The 20,912-nt window shown below is 42.5% G+C and overlaps 1 protein-coding gene across 5 annotated transcripts in view; it reads right to left on the reverse strand.

Annotated features, from left to right (window-relative positions):
• Positions 1 to 20,912, reverse strand: part of CCNY (cyclin Y) — a 227,747-nt gene that overhangs the window by 45,516 nt on the left and 161,319 nt on the right. For all 5 annotated transcript variants that reach the window (XM_008002821.3, XM_008002823.3, XM_008002822.3 and 2 more), the window contains one exon: positions 6,671 to 6,771. In XM_008002821.3, coding sequence (XP_008001012.1) covers positions 6,671 to 6,771 — 101 coding nt within the window. The remainder of the gene's footprint in view (positions 1 to 6,670; positions 6,772 to 20,912) is intronic.

Below are 20,912 nucleotides of genomic sequence, written 5' to 3' on the forward strand. Positions count from 1 at the left end.
GTGTTTTCACATACGTTAATAGTCCTGTAAGAAAAAAATAGATGTTACTGATTCTATTTTATAAATGGGAAAAACTCAGGTTTAGACAGTAGCTGCCAGGATTTCTGGCCTGTATAAGGCTGTGTGCCCTTCCGTTTTGACCATGTAGCCTCTGGGAAAGGGAGGAATTAGTTTTATTCATTTACTAGTCATGCTGTGATGATTGTTCTTCTAATCTAATGTTACATTTCAATGAAATGTTTCACATGATTAATGTCTTTGAGAAAGAAGATGTTCCTGCTTCCCCTGTGAGGGAGCATACAGCAGTAGAAATATCACTAGACTGAAGTCACATCAACCTGGGTTCTGAACCTGGCTCCTTCCTCTTTATTAGTGCGAATTCACCTCTCAGAGCTTTCATCTCCTCATTTATAAAATTAGAACAATACAACCCACATCGTGGAGTTGTAATTATGATCAAATAAAAAAAAAGTATATAAAAGCATGATCTTACATTAACTTTTAAAAGAAAAGTTACTATTATTGTTATTCCCTAGTGTGTCTGGCTTCTGCGGAACGGGTGAGAACCTTCAGGGCCCCAAGATTACTATCTCCCAAGCTAAAGTCAGATTGGATATTATCATGGCCTAAGACCTCCAGGAAAAGTAGAGCCACTCTGTAGGCCAATTTCCATTCAAGGTTATATCCCAGGAAGTGAGACCACCAGGCTGAGGGTCCAGGTACAGTACAGCTCCATGGACTAGTTTAGCAGTCACCTGGAAGGAAGTGACTGCCCAAAGAGGCTGTCAGCTGACAACTGAATCAGGCCCAGGCTTGCAGCTTCACCCTACACACAGTCTCTCTTGTCAAACCTAAGGCTGGAATCACCCCAAAAACGGATCTCTGCGCCACTGTGCCCCCTTTTAATTAGGCAGTACGATGGCCTGAGATAGTGGGCCAAGTGGAAATGAAGGTCCTTTCATATCTTAGTGGCTCTAGAACGGTCTGCAATATTTCAACTGTTTGCAGCTGTGTCTTTTGTCAAATATGGCTATTGGAAAAACCAGCCTCACCCAACTAGACCATGTCCAGGACTTTATGGTGTCCCCCAGTTCCTGGACTTTCTGTTCATTGACAACCTATCCTCTGGGAATTGCAGGTATTTTAGAACCTTTTAGGTAGCCTTTTTTAAAAGACTCAAACCTGTGTAAGTCAGTGACATATTATCTATACAATGTTTCAGGCAATATGCAAGGCATTCACCCAAACAGCCAGGTCTCTGGTCATCAAGCCAAGGCAGTAGTGGGGCTCTGTGAGCACCCCTGGAGGAAAGCCTGAAGGGTTCACTTGGGGCCTCTCTGGTGAAAGCAAACATAGGACTCTGGATCTAAGGGTATGTTCAAGAAAGATTTGTTGCAGGACAGTCTTTCATATTCCTAAACAGTTAGTCTTTTGGGGCTAACATTTGGGACCGACCACAGCATGTGTGGCCAGAGTTACCTTAGTTTTTGGTAATCAACCATCATCCTTCAGAGGCTGTTACATTTTTGCATCAGCCAAACACAGCTGTTATATGGGTTCTGTGTAGGATGCACAATCCTCACTCTCTTTCGTTTTTGAGTAGCTGCTGTTATCTTTCTGAGTCTTCCTGAGAGATATGTATCTGTAGAATCTATCTTGGGTAGGGTCATATACTGGCTGTCATCTGGCCTCCCCCTGGAGTGTGGCTCTTATCACCCTTGCCCAGAGATGGAATTTGTCTGCGTTCCTCTAAAGGCAGCTCCCAGGAGACTGTCTCTCCCTAAAATGTGTTTTGGGACTGAGATGCAGACCCACAGTGGGTAAGTGGAGCATGTCTAATTTGTAACAGGAGGCGTGTTCATCTCACAAAGACAGGTGGATAGATCTCTGGATCCATATCTATGAGTCAGGGGCCCAGAAACTGTGAGGCTCAGCAGGCATGGAGTACGCTCAGCCCTGGAGCCACCAGAGTCAAAACTATGTTTCGAGGGAACCAATGAATGGCACCACACTGAGGAGAACTTTGCTTTCTTATCAGTGTAGAGGTTGCAGTGCTCACCACCTTCTATCCTTGGGTTTTTTCCTACAGGCAGTGTTCAGGGTTTAGGATTAACCCTAGTGGTGAACTGGTACTCTGGCTTTGGGGGTTTTTAAAAGTCTAAGGAGAATTGTACCGGGTTGTCTATTTTGTTTTTGGACCTGTCTTTAGAAGGTCTTGTCAAATTTGGCTCCTCAACACCCGTTTTGTTGGCTCTCCTTTTTTTTCTGGTCTCTTTTCAGGTTCCCCTGTTTTTGCAGCACTCCTCACCTTAGCTGTGCCAGTCATTGTTTCTACTTCCCCTATTTCAGCCACGAAGCCCCATCCAAGGGACATACGGTGGGAAACAGTGTCCTTCCATCCAGGTGGAGCAGTCTTGAGGGGTTTACCGTGCATGCTGGCAGTGAACGGGGTGCCATCCGGCCCCTGGAAAGCAGGGGCATAGACCGCCACCCTCAGTGTCAATCTGTGCAACAAAGCCTGTACCTTGTTTATAGGGTTCTATGGTGAAGGACCCCCAGGCATATCTCCTTCGCAGGGTCAGAATGATCCTGTCTCTCAGGGAACAGCCCAGGAGCCAAGTAGGTGCTGTCTGATAGAGGAGGGCTGTGACATTGCTAATCTTTTCTGCCTCACCTCCAGACAGAACCACCCATTGGTGTCTACCCTACCAGACAAGTGCCTAAGGCCTCCTTTAGTTTCTGCCCAGAGTGGCTAACCAGATCAATTAACCCTGGTGAGCCACAGAGTTAACCGGCTCTTACCACCCTTATCAAATCCAAGTTAACCAGGCCAGAGAGTGGTCAAGGCACTCTGATTTTCAGTTAGGACACAGAAAGAACTCAGGGGACTTGGGGGACCCTGAGTGCCCAGCTTCAGAGGCTTGGTCAGCTCTGCCAAGTCCTCAGAAAATGGTGCAGTTTCACCAAGGAAGGGCCAGAGCCCTAACAGAGAACAGAACATTTGGACTATAGGGTTTGCTCAGTGGCTTTTCCCACTTAGCTGGGGAGGAAGTAAATGCTACTTTCTTGCACAAGAAAACAAAATGGATTTGTGACTTCTGGCACTGCATTTGTCTTACTTCTTACCCAGAGCTAAATTAGCAACGTACATGGCAATCCTAAAACCTCTGAAGGGCAAGAAGGGGTGGGTTCTAGCAGCACAGAGGGGCTGAGCCATAGACAGGGCTGTGATGGGTATTAGCTCTTCCCTGGCCCTGGAGGCCAAGAACCCTGATGGTGTGGCCAAGTGCGCACAGGGGCTCCCCAGCACCCTCCACTCTTTTCTTTGATCATCATCTTATGCTTGTCAGAGGATTTGGTGGAGAAGGTTTGGCTGCAGAGGCACAAAGTGTGGCTGACAAACTCTAAATTCATACCACAGCTGTTGGCATTTAGGGGAAAAATAGGAAAATCAAGTTCTCAAAATAAAAAATTATGTCTACAGAAAGAGGGAGCACTGAAAGAATACCCAACCTTTTTATAGCTTTTCTTTCACTGTTAGATTAGCACTCAACCCTCCACCCAATCCCCAACTAGAATCTGCAAATATGTTTATTTCTGGCAATCCCCACTTTACAGGTGGATTATCTTCCAAAAATCAGCTTATAAATCACTATTTACAACCTAGGGCATCCTTCTCACAGTTATAACTTTGTAACTGGATTTCAGGAAGCAACTCTGGCCCACAAATGCTCACTTATGCCCACAATGAAGTTGAACTACAATATTAATTATTGTGTTATCAGTTTTAATGTCTGGAGTAGGATGCAAGAGGACCCGGGGTTAACAGGAGGCAGAGAAAGCAAAAAAGAAAATAGGAGTTTTCTTTGGACAGGAGTAGGGCAAGATTTAGGCAAAATTTTAGAATGGGATGGCATGTGGATTTCACAACTTCCTATCTTTTTCACTCTTCTTCCTTCTGAGTATCCCTTTCCTCTCACATTGTCAACACCCCTAGCGAAAGAACTCAACTGGACCTGCTAACGTCTCTATGTTTTTCCCTCTTTACCTACAGGAAGTGTGAGATGCTGGTATTTCCAGGGAAGGATTCTGATGGCACTACTTCAGTTGGGTCCCACCCTGCCCAGCTCCCAGTGTGCATTTTAAAAAGAGGATACTTTCGGCTGGGCACTGTGGCTCATGCCTATAATCCCAGCACTTTGGGAGGCCAAGGTGGGTGGATTGCTTGAGCCCAGGAATTCAAGACCAGCCGAGGCAACACGGTGAAACAAATGTCTCTACAAAAAATACAAAAATTAGCTGGGCGTGGTAGTGTGTGCTTGTAATCCCAGCTACTTGGGAGGCTAAGGCAGGAGGATCTCTTGAGCCTGGGAGGCGGAGTTACAGTGAGCTGAGATCATGCCACAGCACTCCAGCCTGGGGATAGAGATCCTGTCTCAGAAAAAAAAAAAGGGAGAGGGAGAGGGAGAAAAGAAAGGAAATAAAGGGAGGAAAGGGAGGAAAGGGAGGAAAGGAAGGAAGGAAGGAAGGAAGGAAGGGAGGGAGGGAGGGAGGGAGGGAGGGAGGGAGGAAGGAAGGAAGGAAGGAAGGAAGGAAGGAAGGAAGGAAGGAAAAGAAGATACTTTTTAAAGCAACTGAATTACAGACTGAAGGAGTTTCAAATGTGTGCAGTGCAGAGACCATGTCTTCGGGTCAGGGAAGCCCAGTATCTACACTGAAATCTCATAGCTAGCTAGCTTGTTCCTGCTCTTCAGCTTCTCTGTTCTCTACATTCTAACCCACAGTTCATTTAGAAGTGGCAGGGGGACACTGTTGGGGGAGGGGAGGGCAGCTATCCACTTCCATCCGGGGTCCTCAACCTTGGCTGCCTGTGAGACTCTCCTGGGGAGGTTTAAAAATCCAGATACCCACAGTATACCTCAGCCAGATTCAATCAAGATCTGTTAAAAATCCAGATACTCACAGTATGCCTCAGCCAGATTCAATCAAGATCTGCAAGGAGACCTCAATCATCAATCGTCAGTGTGGTTTTAAGCTCCCAGGTGACTCCTAGGTGCAGCCAGGGCAGGAACCAGTGATTTACACAAACAACACATTTCTAACTTAGGTGCTTGTGCCTCCTAGACTTGACCAACGAACTATCAAATTGTCACACAGTTCTCTCACCAGGCTAGTAAGTGTCTGTATCACAGCCAGTGGCAATTTTAAGTGGTCCAAGGATGAAAGTGTTGAGCAACTAAGACAGAGCCACTTGTGAACCCCAAGAGCCCCCACTGCCCCAGGATAGGAAACTGTGTTACTCTGCCCTGGCTTCCAACGAGAGGAGTCCAGGATTAAAGGGAAGTTAGCAGCTTCTGTTCTGGGCTCCTCAGAGATTGAGCAGAAGCCAACAGTCATGTGGCACACAGATCTTCAGGGCTTTCCACTTCTCTCCGCAAGTCCTAATAACTTAATATGGAAAACACTTCCAAAGGTACTGCACATCCCATTTCCCCTCAGTAAACCACAGCCCAAGGGTAAATGTGGCTCAGGCAAGGGCACACATGGTGGAGCTAGGATAGAGCTCTGTGAGCACTGCCGGTGTGAGTTTATGCCCACCAGTCACTTCCCGTGCACTCTGGTGCTGAGGACGTAAGGGAAGAGGCTGCATAGCCATTTAGATCCTGGAAGCACGGAACCTGAGAGGTGAGAAGAACCTTCTCCTCCACCTTTTGCCTGGAGCAGACACTGACCACAGATGGTTATAGTCCTCACTGCCTAACTGATCATCACCTGCGGTCATACTCAGAACAGGGCTTCTAAGCCTGAAAACCTGGCCCACTGAAATGGATGAATACTCCTTATTTAAAATTTAAACACTTATTTCATATGCTGACACGTATTGTGAAATGTGTGCTTTCTTAAACAAGTATAGAGACAAAATTCAGATTTTTTAGAACAGAGCTGCTGACCACAGGCCCAAGCACATCAAGTTCTCTATAGTCCCTGCCAAGGGTCGTTATTACCATAATGCTAGTGGTACAATAAAGGAAAATCCAGTGTTCTCTCCCTCTTTGAAGTATGGAAACTGAAGCCCCATAAGGGAAAAAAGTTTATCCCAAGACTCCCTTTTTCTCCCTCCCTTGTAAACTCCATTTAAAAATATGGAATTAAAGGCCCCCAGAAAGGGTCCCACCCATGTCCTCCCTGTTGGTGAGAACCGTCATCGGAACTCAGATCTCCAGACCCCAGGCGAGTGCACCTTCACCAGGCCAGGCAGGCTTTCTACTGGAGCCCTGGGTCTTCAACTGGGAACACAGGAGTCTTGTTTTATTTAGAAGGTAAAAAGTTAGTGGATTTATGCCAGGATGGCTTCAATAAAAAGTGCAAGGGTAGAAAGCATGAACAAAAATCAAAAATACATTTTAAGTAATCTACATTTAAAATACTTTTAAATTCTGGTCTTTTAATATAAATATGTAAAAATATTTCGAATACCCCACATTTAACTACCAAAATCATTTTTTAAAAAGATTTCCTGAATTATCAGTGCTATCCCCACTCCCACCCATCCAATCTTATCACTCCCAGACCCCACAACCAACCAGCTTAGCTGTCAGGTTAAGGAACAGAAAAAGCATTCAGTTAAGTTTAAAAAAAGAAAGAAAGAAAAAACCATCCATATACCCACCATTTAATTGTATACTTGAGGTTTGGTTGACTGACTGTGCTATCATCTAGGAAAATGGTGGAGCAGGAACTGTATTTCCTTGCTATTTGTCCTGGAGGATGCTAGAAAACAACAGCAACAAGATTAACATCACCCCCTTAACTTGAGATAAGACCACAGAGGAAAAATGTCTTAGCAAGAAAATGTCAACATTACCACCAAGAACAGTACAAAAACACTTTATTCATAAAATGAACTTCCTTGCTCTTCCACATATAAAAGTCACCAGGACCATGCCTAGTCCCTAACTTCCTGCATCAGGAGAACAGTAAACTCTTGCAATCAAGCATCAAAAAGTATGTTTCAGAGTCCACAAAAATCACCTGCCCCATGGCTTGTATGAAACATGGGATCTACTACACTAACAAAAGCCTGCAATTTAGATGGTGGCCTGGTTTTATGCATAAGATCAAGACAAGCGTCCACTGTACCCACTTTCCTTACTCTTGAAATACAGTTGATTTAGGGGCCATGGAAAATGCAACCAATGTTAATTTAGAATCTCCTGATTAATCTGCTTGAATTTCAGCAGGTAAAGTTATAATGAAAAAATGCTGCTTTGTTAAGGACAAAATAAGTTTTAAAGGGGAAGATTATCTGATACTTTTGAAAATACAACCAATGAATGACTTTTCGGTACTTCTTTGTGTGGTCTTATGACAGGTTCTTTCATAATTGTACAAGCGCTGGGCTCTTTGGGGAACTTTAGAACAGAATTTCTTCTAGAAGGTACCGGTGAAGTAAATAGAATTTATAGCACATACTGATGACAGCTAGCTGAACACTAAATAGATTTCTGGCAACAATCGGGCAATATGATAAGTACACATCAATCTGGATAGCTCCTGATCAAAAGCAAACTAGAAAAAAAATTTAACTATGCAAACAAGTTTCCATGTGCCTGATGCTATGTTGAATGTCTGAGTGTCATTTTCAGCAACAAAAAAACCAACAATTCCTTGGGGATCCCAATAGCATATGCCTGACCTGGCTGCCTACAACATACCCTGGGTATACACAGTTCACGAATTTAGTAAAGGAAGCCTCAATGTTAGAGACCAAATGCCCTGTTCAATATCTTAAAGTTTATTTCCCATTTAATAAGATTTCCTCAGTAATAAAGTAAGGAAAATGTGAGGCAGCCTGAGAAATATATAAACAACGTTATAAACAGAATCTCTTCTCAAAACTAGATAACAAATGATACTAGTTACTTCTTTGGGGTTCCAATTTCTTAAATCACAGTTAGACAGCACTGCACTGCTGAAGCATCCTGACCCTCGGAGCCCTAGTCTCACATCAACAGCACACGGGTCAGAAGGAAAGAACCACAACCAGGAAATTCAGAAGCTAAGGCCTCTCCCCAGGGTTCTTTCCTTAGGCTTACACTCTCAAGTGCCTGTGTGGAGACAGGGCATAGAGAATGCTTGTGAAATTCAAGTCTCAAATCAAATGTCAGTTTTCACATGGCATTTAACATCTATTAAATGAATCACATTTCATTAAGACAATCCAGACATTAAAAACAATTCTCTTCCTCTTTTTAAAATCTTGTAGCAATCACATGTAAGTCATAAAAGACATACTAAAGCCTCAGACTCTAATAACAGCTATTACTACAGGTAATAAACTAAAAATGCTTAGGGAATAAACTAAAAATGCTTAGGGAATTTTTCCTACAGATGTAAAATGTACTACAAACAAAAATCTGTCTTTAACACAGACACTATATTTAACATTAAAAGCCAGTAATTAAATTTTTTCTGGTGTTAATAAATTTTTAGAGATATGGGATAACTTTAGAAATCCCAACAACGAAGGAAAAGGACAATAATATTTCATTTGTGTTTCTTGTGGGGTTTCAATTGTTTCCTCTGATGCAAACTCCTTCCCGATTAAAATGTAACAGGGCTTGCAAAGAATAAATGGTTTCCCTAAGAAAATATAAGCCATGAAGTCAGGGAAAGAAGAGTGATACACGGGGTCATGGGATCCCTCAGGATACAGAGAATATCCCATCATAATCTAGGAAGTAACCTTTGTGAGTTAATGGGCAGGACACCCCTCTGAGTGCACCGTCCCTAAGGTTCAGAGAGTTAACTCAAAGCCAGCCACACAAAGGGACCCTGCCCTAGCCTGAGGACTGTCCCAGGTGCGGGTCTGAGCATCCCAGAACTAAGGGCTGATCTGCCAAAGCCCTCGATCCCAGGGGGATGCCAAGCCAGCTTTTAAACTATTTAATAACTTTGAAACTGAATAAAAATCCCAAATATTGAGTTATAAAGATTTTAGTTTCAGAGTATCTCAACACTCTAAAGACCATTTAGGCACTAAGTCATTTGTTGACTGTCAGGACTACAAGACTCACAGAATGTGAACTTCGCTTAATCTGAACCCCACATCACTAAAAAGCTGAAAGAGCTGTAATCCTTCCACCAGAAATGCTCTTGACCCCAGGGTTGTCTCTGGTTTTTGTTGTTGTTGTTGTTGTTGTTGAACTGGTTCTCTCAGGGTGTGGCAGAGGAAAGTACAACACCTCCTGCTGTGTGGTACTATCCAACAACTGACTGATGCTTGGCCTCTGGACGCGGCAGAGGCACATCACTCACAGAACAGGGCACTCTAATTTGAGTTTTCATAAGCACACGTGTGTCACGTAGTTCTCAATGTTACTCAAAATGTTTTTGTTAATGTATTGCTCCATGATTCTGAAAACACTGGTATGTTTGTACATGTGTGTGCACGCGCACACACAGACCCTGCCACTTAGGTTCCCATCTTTGCTAGTAAATGACACGGCAAAGTGATGCGCTGGAGAAACAACAGGGCATGACTCTTAGTAGTCAATCTGACTTGGACATAACTAGCTGTGTGACCTGGGCAAGTTACCTGGCCTCCCTCTCTGTCCCTCAGTTTTCTTAGCTGTAAAACAGAGATGAAAATGACAGACCCTACCTCATGGGTCTATCAGAAGGAGTGCATGAGTTAGTATTTGTAAAGCACCTTGAGCAGGGTGAGCATGTGGAAAGCACCTGTCGGTAATGGTTAGGTAGAAACTGCGTTAAACAGGTCAACAAAGCGACAGGGATATTCTTTATGCCTAACGCTTACAACATTTTGGAAAAACATAAAAGGAAATGCCTAAGGCAATGTTTTACTTGCAAAGGATGGGCATCACCCTACAGACAACTTAGAAAGATTGTCCCAAAAACAGCAAGTGTCTTAGCGAGAGCACAGATACTATAGAGTCCACCACGAACTGCTTAGAAGAGGAGCCTGATGAGTGAGAAGCCCAATTGTGAATTATTCTAAAGAAATAAAATTTATATCTTTGAAATAATGTGAACCTTACAGATTAAGTTATGAATATGCAGAATAATCAAATTTTAGAGCTAGACTGAAGCAAGTTCATTTAGTCCACGTATTCACACAATGTCTACAGTACAAAATGTGATTTACATCAAGGTCCACTAATATATGAAAACTGCTGAATGACATATTTAAGAAGATTTTATTGAAGAGTTATCATGTGTCTCAAATAATGAGATTATCCCCTTAGATAATTCCAATACTGATGTACGTCAGATACAAAGATACATGGACATGCACATGTACATGCACACACAAACATAAAATCAAAGTGCAGGATGAAGAGAAGGAGGAAGCAGAGATAAGACTTCCACTGGACCTTACACAATGACCCCAATCTTTCTCCCAACTATTTCAACTGCTCCCAACCGCGACACCTCCTCAAACCCTCCACCCATCACCATGCTGAGCTCCCCACAGGAAGTTCGAGTCACAGAACCCAGAGGCCACCAGACAGCGTCCCCTCACTTTCTTGCCTCTTCTTCCTTGGCAAATCGGTCATACCTCCCTCTACCTGGAGTAGAAGCCCTAACTCTCTTCAGGCCAGAACTAATTAGTCCCTTGGCTTCTTCAAAATGTCTTTCTGAACTGGCTCAACCTCCACACTTCCTCCCCATTCACAAAAAACTCTAAGTCTGCTATGCAGATGGGTCCTCTGCAGTCCTCCTACCAATTTGATATTTGAACTGAAGTTTTTTTCTTTCTGGGGTTTCCTCCTTGCTTTCTCCCATCTTTCTGGCCACTCAGTCTCAGTCCCTTTGTGGACTCTGCTTCTCTGAATTTCCTTAGATGTGATGGTCTTTTCTTCTTCCTCTAAACACTTTCCCAGAGGACTCTCACCCACTCTCATTAATTCAACTTCCTTCTGCCCTCTGTTGAGTCCCAAATCTCTCCTCTCCGGCCCCAACTTCTGTTCTGAGCTCACTACTGCCTGGTTGACCCCTCCATCTCAATGTTCCTCATGGGCACCTCAAATGCCAAACTAATTTGTTCCTCTAATCAAGTGTAATGGCTTAAAACCAGAAATCCTCGTTTTCCTTTCTGTTGGTTTCCTTGTATCAAGTGCTATCAATTCTACTCCAAGTACACTTTCACATCATCCTTTCCCCTGCACCCCTCTAGCCACTATCGGGTATATGAAAGCCACATCGTCTCTCACCTGTATCACTGCAGTAACCACCTTGCCTCCAGGCTCACTCCTCTCCAAACCATTCTTCTTCAAGTGCTACTGTCACCTTAATACAAAGCAAATCAGATCGTGTTGCCTCCCTGCCTAGATGGTTCTGAGGTTCTCCACTGGGGAGAGGCACACGAGTCAACTCTCCATCTCTCCAGGTTCACTGTTTACTTCCTCTTTCCCTGCACACCACACTTGGACATAATTCAAAGATGAAAGGAACAATGGCCAGTTTTATTTAATGGCCATCAAGGATGAGCCCACAGTGTTCTGGGTTACTTTATGTGTATTCATTTAGAGCTCACAAACATTTAGAGCCCTGCAATGCAGGTAGAATTGCCATTTAACAGATAAGGAGATCAGAGAAGTGAAGTAGCATTTCCAACATCAAATCTAAGACACCAGAGCATAAAGCCATATTTGTCTGACTCCCAAGCCCGTGCCTCCCTCCCTGAGATTCTGCAGCCCTTCCCTTCAGCTGTTCTCTCCTAAACCTTCTCGTATAATACCCTAAAGACCTTTTCCCCTCCCTGACTCCACTTACCCTTCAGCACTCTGCTGACAGTGCTTCCTCTAAATGCCTTCCGACCACCACCAGACCACCTGGGTTGGGCACCCCTCTGTGTGTTCTATGCCCATGTTCACCCTCCACATTACCAGTCACTCTCCATTGTCTTTTCTGGCTCAGTTTTCTATGTGTGTCTAGGGTCCAGACTGCAGGTATCTTGGAGGTACAGACTGGATAACTTTCTTGAATCAGCAAATGAAGAACAGCTCCATCTCGGGACTAGAGTACTTACTTCCCCTAACGGTGGGAAGTCATCTACCTCCATGACGGCACAGGATCCTCTGTGAGGGAGACCACAGTGTGGCCACAAGCTGTGTTACGGCAGAAAGGGGCATGCTGTGTGGCAATGAGCTGGCCACAGGGGCCTGTACCATTGGGCAGTGAAATGCTGACACAGGCAGAACACACGAAATGGGGCATGGCAGGCAGATCAAGAAGTCAAGTTCATGTGGACGAGGCACTCCAGACAGGCAGCAGGGGAGCACAGTGGAGTCAGAAAGCTCAGTGCTTGGCTGCAGCTCTACTACTGACGAGTTGTGTAAACGTGGCCAAGTTACTTACAGAGGACAATCACACATACTGGCTTGATCGGGACAGCTGTAGTTTATCCCTGTTGTCCTAGAATAACCAATAATAGTACCCCCTTTCATAATCAATTAAAATGTATTAAGCCTATCACCTTAAGCTTAGCCTCCCTAAGCTTCAATGTCTTCATCTATAAAATTCAGATACAGAACCTGCCCTTCATTGTGGTGCTATGAGGAATAACACCTGTAAAGTGCTTAGCACGTACATGAACTCAATAAATATTAAGTCACTTTACACTTAAGAGTCTCTAGGCTTTAACTTCCCATTTTCAATGATGGTCTTACTTCCTAGAAAGGTTTGTTAGGATAAAAAAAAAAAAAAAAAGCATTAAATAATGTAAGGGCCAGGCACGGTAGCTCATGCCTATAATCCCAGCACTTTGCGAAGCCCAAGTGGGAGAATCAATCGAGCCCAGGAGTTCGAGACCAACCTGAGCCATACAGCAAGACCTCATCTCTACAAAAAATAGAAATAAATTAGCCATGTGTGGTGATGCATGCCTGTGGTGCCAGCTACTCAGGAGGCTGAGGCGGGAAGACGGGTTGGGCCCAGGATGTCAAGACTGCAGTGAGCCATGATTGTGCCACTACACTCTACCCTGAGTGACAGAGTGAAACCCTGTCTCACAAATAAATAAATAAATAAAATGAAGTAATATTACTAGAGGAAAATAAGCAGTAAAAGTTTGTGAAAGGAAGTAATGTAAGTGAAATCTCTAAATATGAAAGCTCCACAATTTTTTTTAATCTTAAGGAGGGCAAACTATGACCTTGATAAAGGAGGCAGGTTTCGGTCTGCAGCTTCCTTGGGCCACAGAGAAAGGACATTTGCACTGGCATTCCTTGACTAGGAAAGAACGAAAGACCTGCTGGAGTGCAGAAGTGGAGGGGAGGCTGGGTTGCAGGATCACACCTGCCACCTGCTGAACTCCCAGCTCACAGACAGTCTCCATGAAACCATAAAGGCCACTCATTTTGCAGAAGTGTCTTTGCCTTATTCACACAGCTAATACAGGGTGGAGTGGAATTCAAGAACTTTGTGTGGAATTCTGAAGCCTGTGAAACCCAGAGCACTGATCAGCAAGAGCAGGTGTGCTCACAGGGGGATGCCCATACGTGGAAGGCACCAGGCTGGGAGAGAGGAAAGCACCATCATCACTTTTCCAAGACCACCAGGGGTCACAGAGACACAAAGACAAAAAGCAAAACTATGAAAAAATCTTCCTCTCTGACCTCAAAGTGTTCACAAACTAATGTTCCATAGAAAGAAAAAGAAGGTGCAGGTTAGGCACAGTGGCTCATGACTGTAATCCCAGCACTTTGGGAGGCCAAGGCAGCTGGATCACTTGAGGTCAGGAGTTTGAGATCAGCCTGGCCAACATGGTGAAACTCTGTCTCTATTAAAAATACAAAAATTAGCTGGGCATGGTGGCGAGTGCCTGTAATCCCAGCTACTCTGGAGGCTGAGGCAGCAGAATCACTTGAATCCAGAAGGCAGAAGTTGCAGTGAGCCAAGATCACATCACTGTACTCCAGCCTGGGTAACAGAGTAAGACTCTGTCCCCGTACCCCCACCCCACAAAAAAGGGTACAGCTTTTAGTAGGATCGATTTTTTACAGCAAGACTGAAGTAGAAGGCAAAATGCCCATGGAGTTAAGAACACAGGTGAACCAAATCATTCTCTATGAAAGCAAGAAAATAAACTAACTTTGGATCTCAGAACAAAAACTGGATAATGCCAACTTTATGGTAGAATTCTGCTCTGTAGATATGTACTTGGCCATAAAAAGGAATGAAGTTCTGAGATACATGGATGAACCTTGAAAACATTATGCTAAGTGAAAGAAGCCACTCAAAAAAGGCCATATATATATAATATTATTACATTTATATAAAATATCCAAAATAAACAAATCTACGGAGACAAACAGTAGACTAGTCAGGGAGGGGAAGGAGTAGGAATGAGTGCTAATGGGTACAGGGTTTCTTTTGGGGGTGATGAATATGTTCTAAAATTGACTGTGATGACAGTTGCACACATCTGTGGTTATACTAAAAACCACTGAACTGTACATTTTTAAAAGGTGAATTTTACATGTTAATTGCATATCAATAAAACTTACTTTAAAAAATAAGTTTTCCATTAGAAATTAAAAAGTCAAAGGCCAAGGTCAAGAAAAAACCTATGGGATAGACTGGAATTGGAAATTTAAAGTAACAGTATGAATTCATGATTTCTGAAATGTCTGTTTCCTAGCTACACCTGCTAAATGGGCCTAGAAGCAATAACACCCCAGCAGCAATGAGCACACATGGTGTCCAGACCTTGGTTCTAGTACCGTTTGCCACTAAAAGGAATCAGGACTCCCTGGAGAAATGGCTATCCAGGGTTGAGGCAAAGGTACAAGATGAGCCTGGAATATCTTATTGTGCCAAAGAGCAAAGGAGTTCTCAAAACAAAATGAAAGGATGGAGCATGTCACAAGAACACAAAACTAGTGTCAAAAGACTGCCACTACCCAAATCTAGGACAGTTTGAGCATCAAAATATTTAAGCAGAGGCATGAACTAGGTATCACTGGAAAAGCAGAAATCCAGGAATCTGTACTGAAAATGGCTGGATGGACAGACAGATGGACAGATGGGAAGAGACGGCTCTCCCTTGAAGCAGAACACCTACTGACAAAGGAAGAGGAAGTATGGCAGGGTTGGAAAACCACCATTCTGTAACCATAAATAATAAAGATTGGTTCAGGTAAGCCTCATCAACAGATGCTAAATCTGGGGGTGGGGATAAAGCACAGGATATCTACATGGTTTTAAAGTACCTGCCCAGAGACTGCTTGTTAGTTGCCAAGGGAAAATGAGTAAACAGACAGTGGAGAATCCAGGCAGCACCTTGTCCAGTAATTAAAATCAACACCAGCAACAAGAGTCAGATGATACTGCCTGCCTCTTGATTTGATGCCTTGAAAAAGGCAAGGGAACACTCCATGTACTACTCTGGTTGTAAATGTTTAACTGAATCCTTCGGGCAAATCCAAAATGAGAAACATTATGTTATTATTTTAAAAAAACAAAAACAAAACAATAAAAAAAAAACCTGACCCTGTATTCCTCCAACAGTGTCAATGTCCTGAAAGACTGAGAAACGCTGAGGATTTGCTCCAGATTAAAGGACATTGAGGGTATATGCCAACTAAATGCCATGTGTCAGCCTGGAGTGAAACCCATACCACAGACAAACACGCTGTAGTGGACATTACGGAGCCACTTAACACCGCTGGAATATGGTCAGTTAATTAGAAGAAACACATCAATGTTAAATTCTTTATTTTGACAATATTGTGGTTACACAGAGAACAGCCTTGATCTTAGGAAACACACAGTGGAGTATTAGGGAGAAAAGGCAGAATGCAGACAACCTACTTCCAAACAATTCAAAAAAAATAATAAAGGACAATGACCAAGGATGTGCAGAATGTGAGAGAATACTGGTTTAAAACTGATGAATCTGGCTAAAGGGTAGATGAGAGTTTTCTGTATTGTTATTATTCTTATTATTACAATTATTCTGTAAGTTTGAAATAAAAGTTAAAACATATATATGTATACACACACATATATATACACACGCATATATATACACACACACATATATATGTATCTATAAAGTCAAAGAACAGATTATAACACAAGGCTAAGGGTAACAGAGTCTGCTTCTTAAAGGGCTTTTCTGACAAAGTTCCTGCTTCAAATACAATGCTCCTTCAAGGCTTCACTTGATTCCTTTCTTCTCTCTACTCCAGAAGTCCCTGAGCAAGGTGATGAAGTTGAAAACTGAGGAGTTTAGGAGAGCAATGAAGTGACAAGTAGAATGCACAGCGAAGACGCACTCAGTGCTTGCCCAGCTAGCAGGAGTGGTTGTGCTTCCCCTGACCCCAGGAATGGCAGCAATGGAACCAAGAGTCAGTGACTGACTAAAATGAGAACAGCTCCTTCCCCACACGTAGCAGTGTCTGAGCAACGTGAAAAACAGGCAGCTGTGGTCAAGAATTTGTGCTGGCTAATTAAGGGATGAGATCCTAACGCTATATACAAAAGATCAGGGCTTCCAACATAGAAACTTCCACGGAGAACACACCGTAAGTTACCAGGATAAATCGTAACATCAGCTCAGTGGCCCCTTCACTTGGGTGTCTTAACAAGGACAATGTAGCTTTCAAAATGACCTTCCACAAAGGCACTAGGGAAGCAATTCCACCTGTCAGCTGCCCTGTATTTGAATGGGCCATTAAACTTTACAAGTGCCACTTCCTTTGTGCCTCGTAACAAGAGTGACAGCATGAAGGAAGGGAAGAAGAAACAGAAAGAGGTAAGAAAAGAGACAGTCCTCCACAGACATAACCAATACACTCAAGGAATTGATGTCCTACACAAGCTTCTTAACGTACCAGTATTTCCACGTGTAACATTATCATTTCTAAACATTCCGCAAAAAGAAGAAAAAACAAAAAAGAGAAAATAACAAAATATCTACCCCATTTCAACATCCCTGGGTGAAGCAGAACAGGAGGTCTGAGAACCAGGGCATCTAAGGTTCCTTTAGTGACATGAAAATCCTGTACTCTCAATTATTGCTGCTACTTTTCTATAAATTTGAAATTATTTCAAAGTAAAAGCTGGATTTCTTTAATCTTACTGGATTTTTTAAATTTGTACTGATATTTTAAAACTGAATCTTCTTTCACATCCTCCAAGCATATGGCACTGATGCTAACACAGCAGCTGCTCAATAAACTCTCATTCTATTAAGAGCAAATCTTCCAGAGGCAAAAGCAAGATTAAAATGTTTTAAATTTCAGTTCCTAGATGTAGCTCACTGTATTACTTGACTTTTATGACTTACAAATGAAGCTTATAACCAGAATAGACACCATTTTACAAGGAATCCTATTCCTACCTCACTCAAAACTAAAAGGCAGAAACTGATTTGGAACTGAACTACATTAAGAGGAGCAAACTATTCAAGTCAGTATTCCCCAAAGGGAGCTGAACAGAATATACTCCTCCCAGAAAATCTTGGTCTTAATGATTATGAAAAAACTATATCCATACTCAAAATACCAGCAAGACTTTCATCAGTTTTGATATTGAACTTTGAAAATTAAATCAAATTTACCTAAACTCCAATGGGCAATAATAATACAACATACGTATATGGTGTTATAATTAGGCTGCAAATCATTACCTTCTTTGAGTCAAGTAGGTCTGAAATTATGACCCATCCTAGGAGATAAGAGAACTGACATTTCAAGATGTTTCCAAGACTGCCCAATGAGGGCTTGAACAAAGTTCTTTTGGCTCCAAGTCCTGCTAATAATGTGACTCTTGCTTAGCTGATAAGTAACACTCCCTAGTTGCTTTACTTACTCACAAAGTTTCCTGAACTATCACCAGACTCAGTGTTGAGACAAATGCTTTGGTTTTTTTGAGGATGACACTACACACAATCCGCAGTCTGGTTTTCTCGTTTCAAAGTGCACCTATGGCAAACAAGACAAAGGAAGCTGGCTATTCAACTCCTGATCCGTTCTGTTTTCATACTTTTTTTTTTTAACTTCTTAGAATAATCCATTCATTTTTGGTATGCTATCACCAGGTAGCAGGAAGATAATCATAGAAAAGTTAGGCTAAGGTAAAAAGCATGCATTCTCTCTGAGTTTCAGGAGTGATTTTTTTTTTCAGGAGTGATTATTAACTCCAACCACCTACAATGTCACCCACAATCTATAATCAAATATTTTTACACTTTAAAGATTCATAAAAACAGCTAACCTTTAAAAAAAAAAAAAAAAAGCAAAGTCAAAACGTCAGCAAATTTTAAACAAAGTATACACTTTAAATAAAGCCCTTTACACAGCCTTTTAAAAATACATGTATCTTTCATATGCATTAAATTTTCCTAGCTGGGCACAGTGGTTCATGCTTGTAATCCCAGAACTTTGGGAAGCTAATAAGGTGGGTGGAACACCTGAGGTCAGGAGTTTGAGACCAGCCTGGCCAACATGGCGAAATCCTGTCTCTACTAAAAATACAAAAATTAGCCGGGTATGGTGGTGCATGCTTGTAATCCCAACTACTTGGGAGGCTGAAGCAGGTGAATAGTTTGAACCCAGAAGGGGGAGGCTGTAGTGAGCCAAGTTTATGCCAATGCACTCCAGCCTGGGGGACAGAGTGAGACTCCGTCTCAAAACAAACAAACAAACAAACAAACAAACACACACAAAAACTTCCTATAACTGTTCACTTTAATTACATCTAAAACATACGTGTTGATTAGAATATTAACCTTTATAATTCACCCTGGTTGAACTTGCTGCCAAACATCCAAAGTGGTTTATTTTCAGGTTTCAAGCTTTAAAACCTGTAATAATTGCTTGAGAAGTGGTCTCCTTTCACTTAATCCTCTGAGTCTCTCTTGGCTGTTTTGAGTCACTTAAAGGCCCTTCTCATTTTCTAGCCTGGGGTTCCATTCTCTACTGCCCCATTCCCCGGAGAATGTCCTGGGTCAAAGCCCACTCTTTTCACTTGCTCATGTGTGTTGTTTGCTAGAAACCAGAAAAGCCCTACTTTTCTCCACCTGAAGGAGGTTATTTCCCCTGCAGTTATCATGGTCCTGGGAGTAGAGGTGAACACCCACCTTGTCTTAAATGGCTTACCTACACAACTATATTCGTTTCTCTTAAATAGTAACCTCTTTGTAGGTTATTTTAGCAACATGCACTAAGTGGGTTCTTCAAAACTTGAAAGAGAAATTAAAGAAACAACCTCCCTCACAATATGGCAAATAAAAAAATGAAATGGTATAATAAGGGTGAAAAATAACTGTCACTCCAGAGTTCAGTAACAGACTAAATGATAAATTTTAGTTGAGATCCATATTCAGAAATGAACCCTAGAGACTGTGCCACACAAATTTAATTATAAATGTTATCTCTAACTTCAGATAAGCAAGCTAAACAACCTCTGTCACACAGGAACCGGTGTCATTATCTGAGGAGCACAGAGGGTGCGAGCTAAATGGGGTGCTGAAGCAGACCACCTGGAACTCAACCCAGGCTCCACTGTCTACTTGGCTAACTTCTTTGTGCCTCGGTCTCCTCATCTGTAAAATAGTAATACTGAATTGTACCTACCTAGCACGGCCATTGTGCTAACTAAATGAGTCCGTTAAACCAATTACAGCAGAGCCTGGCACACACGCTTTAAAGCACTCAGCAGATGGTACTGATTATTATTATTGCTCATCTTTTCTCCACCGTTCTAACTTACTATTCCCAAGTTTCAAAACCTGCAAAGTACAGCTGCTTTATTAGCCTAATTGAATCTGCAAGTAATTTCACTCAAATGATATTTCAGCTGGTTGGACTGGCACACTCCCATGGCTTTTTCCAGTGTGGCAGGACTGATGGCGCTCATTTGCAGTGAGGTCTGTTCACAGTTTGGAGGGTCGTGCTCCTTGTTACAGGGTCATCTATTATATAAGAAACTTAGCACCCAGATTTCTTTTCTATAGGAATAGGTGCATTTGCATAGATCTCAACAACTGTGCAATTTCACTCTGTGTCAGCAGATGTGATTTTACAGAGGTTTGAATGCTGGGCTGGGTTTTAGAAGCTATCGTGCATGAGAATGCATGACCTCCCATTCTAATCCACGTGCTGGGTGCAGAAGGTGTGTACTCAAGTGTGTGGCAGATGCTAGGACTGTAAAGGACACAAAATGGCAAGGTTAGGTGTGTGCCTGGGTGGAGGGCAGGGGTGTTAAAAGAGGTATGCAGGTTAGAACTGTGGGAGCACATCTCTGTATCATCAGCTGCAATGAGAACAGAGCGGCACAAACTCCTATCCTCCTCTTTCTTCAATGCACCTTCCATGGAGCTGCAGTGAATAGGAAAGATGGCCTGGATGCAGTTCCAGCTCTTCCCTTTCCCTTGCAAGCTCCTTGGCAGGCGTGCTAATGAGTGTAATGAGTAGGAAAGCATTCAAGTGCACCCAGCAGGCAAAGAAATGGAAGCAAGGATTTAGAGAATTTGTTCCAATCGCTCGAATTTTTATATCCAGGTATATACTGCTTTAAAAAAAAAAAAGGCACAGCAATTTTCATATTTTCCTCATGACACAAATTGCAATTTCAAAGGTGCTTTACACGGATGTTTTGAAATTTAAGGGGCTGAGGGAAAAGGTCACAGATTGCTTTAAGAATCTGCTAAAAATTATAAGCCCTCTGACCCCTAGAAACTGTATATGTGCACATATATTAACACTGACTACAAAGAAGTCATCAGTCTCCTATGGGCATAGCATCATGTCCCTTAAGTGTAACAGCCCAGCTTATGAATTTCTTCCCAACTGCATTTTGTCCATATTTTCAAAAGGCAGAGAATACAATATTAAGGCTTTAAGTCTCTTTAATACACAGCTTTAGGACTAAGTATT

Source organism: Chlorocebus sabaeus, chromosome 9, assembly GCF_047675955.1.
Source record: "Chlorocebus sabaeus isolate Y175 chromosome 9, mChlSab1.0.hap1, whole genome shotgun sequence".
NCBI classification, from domain to species: Eukaryota; Metazoa; Chordata; class Mammalia; order Primates; family Cercopithecidae; genus Chlorocebus; species Chlorocebus sabaeus.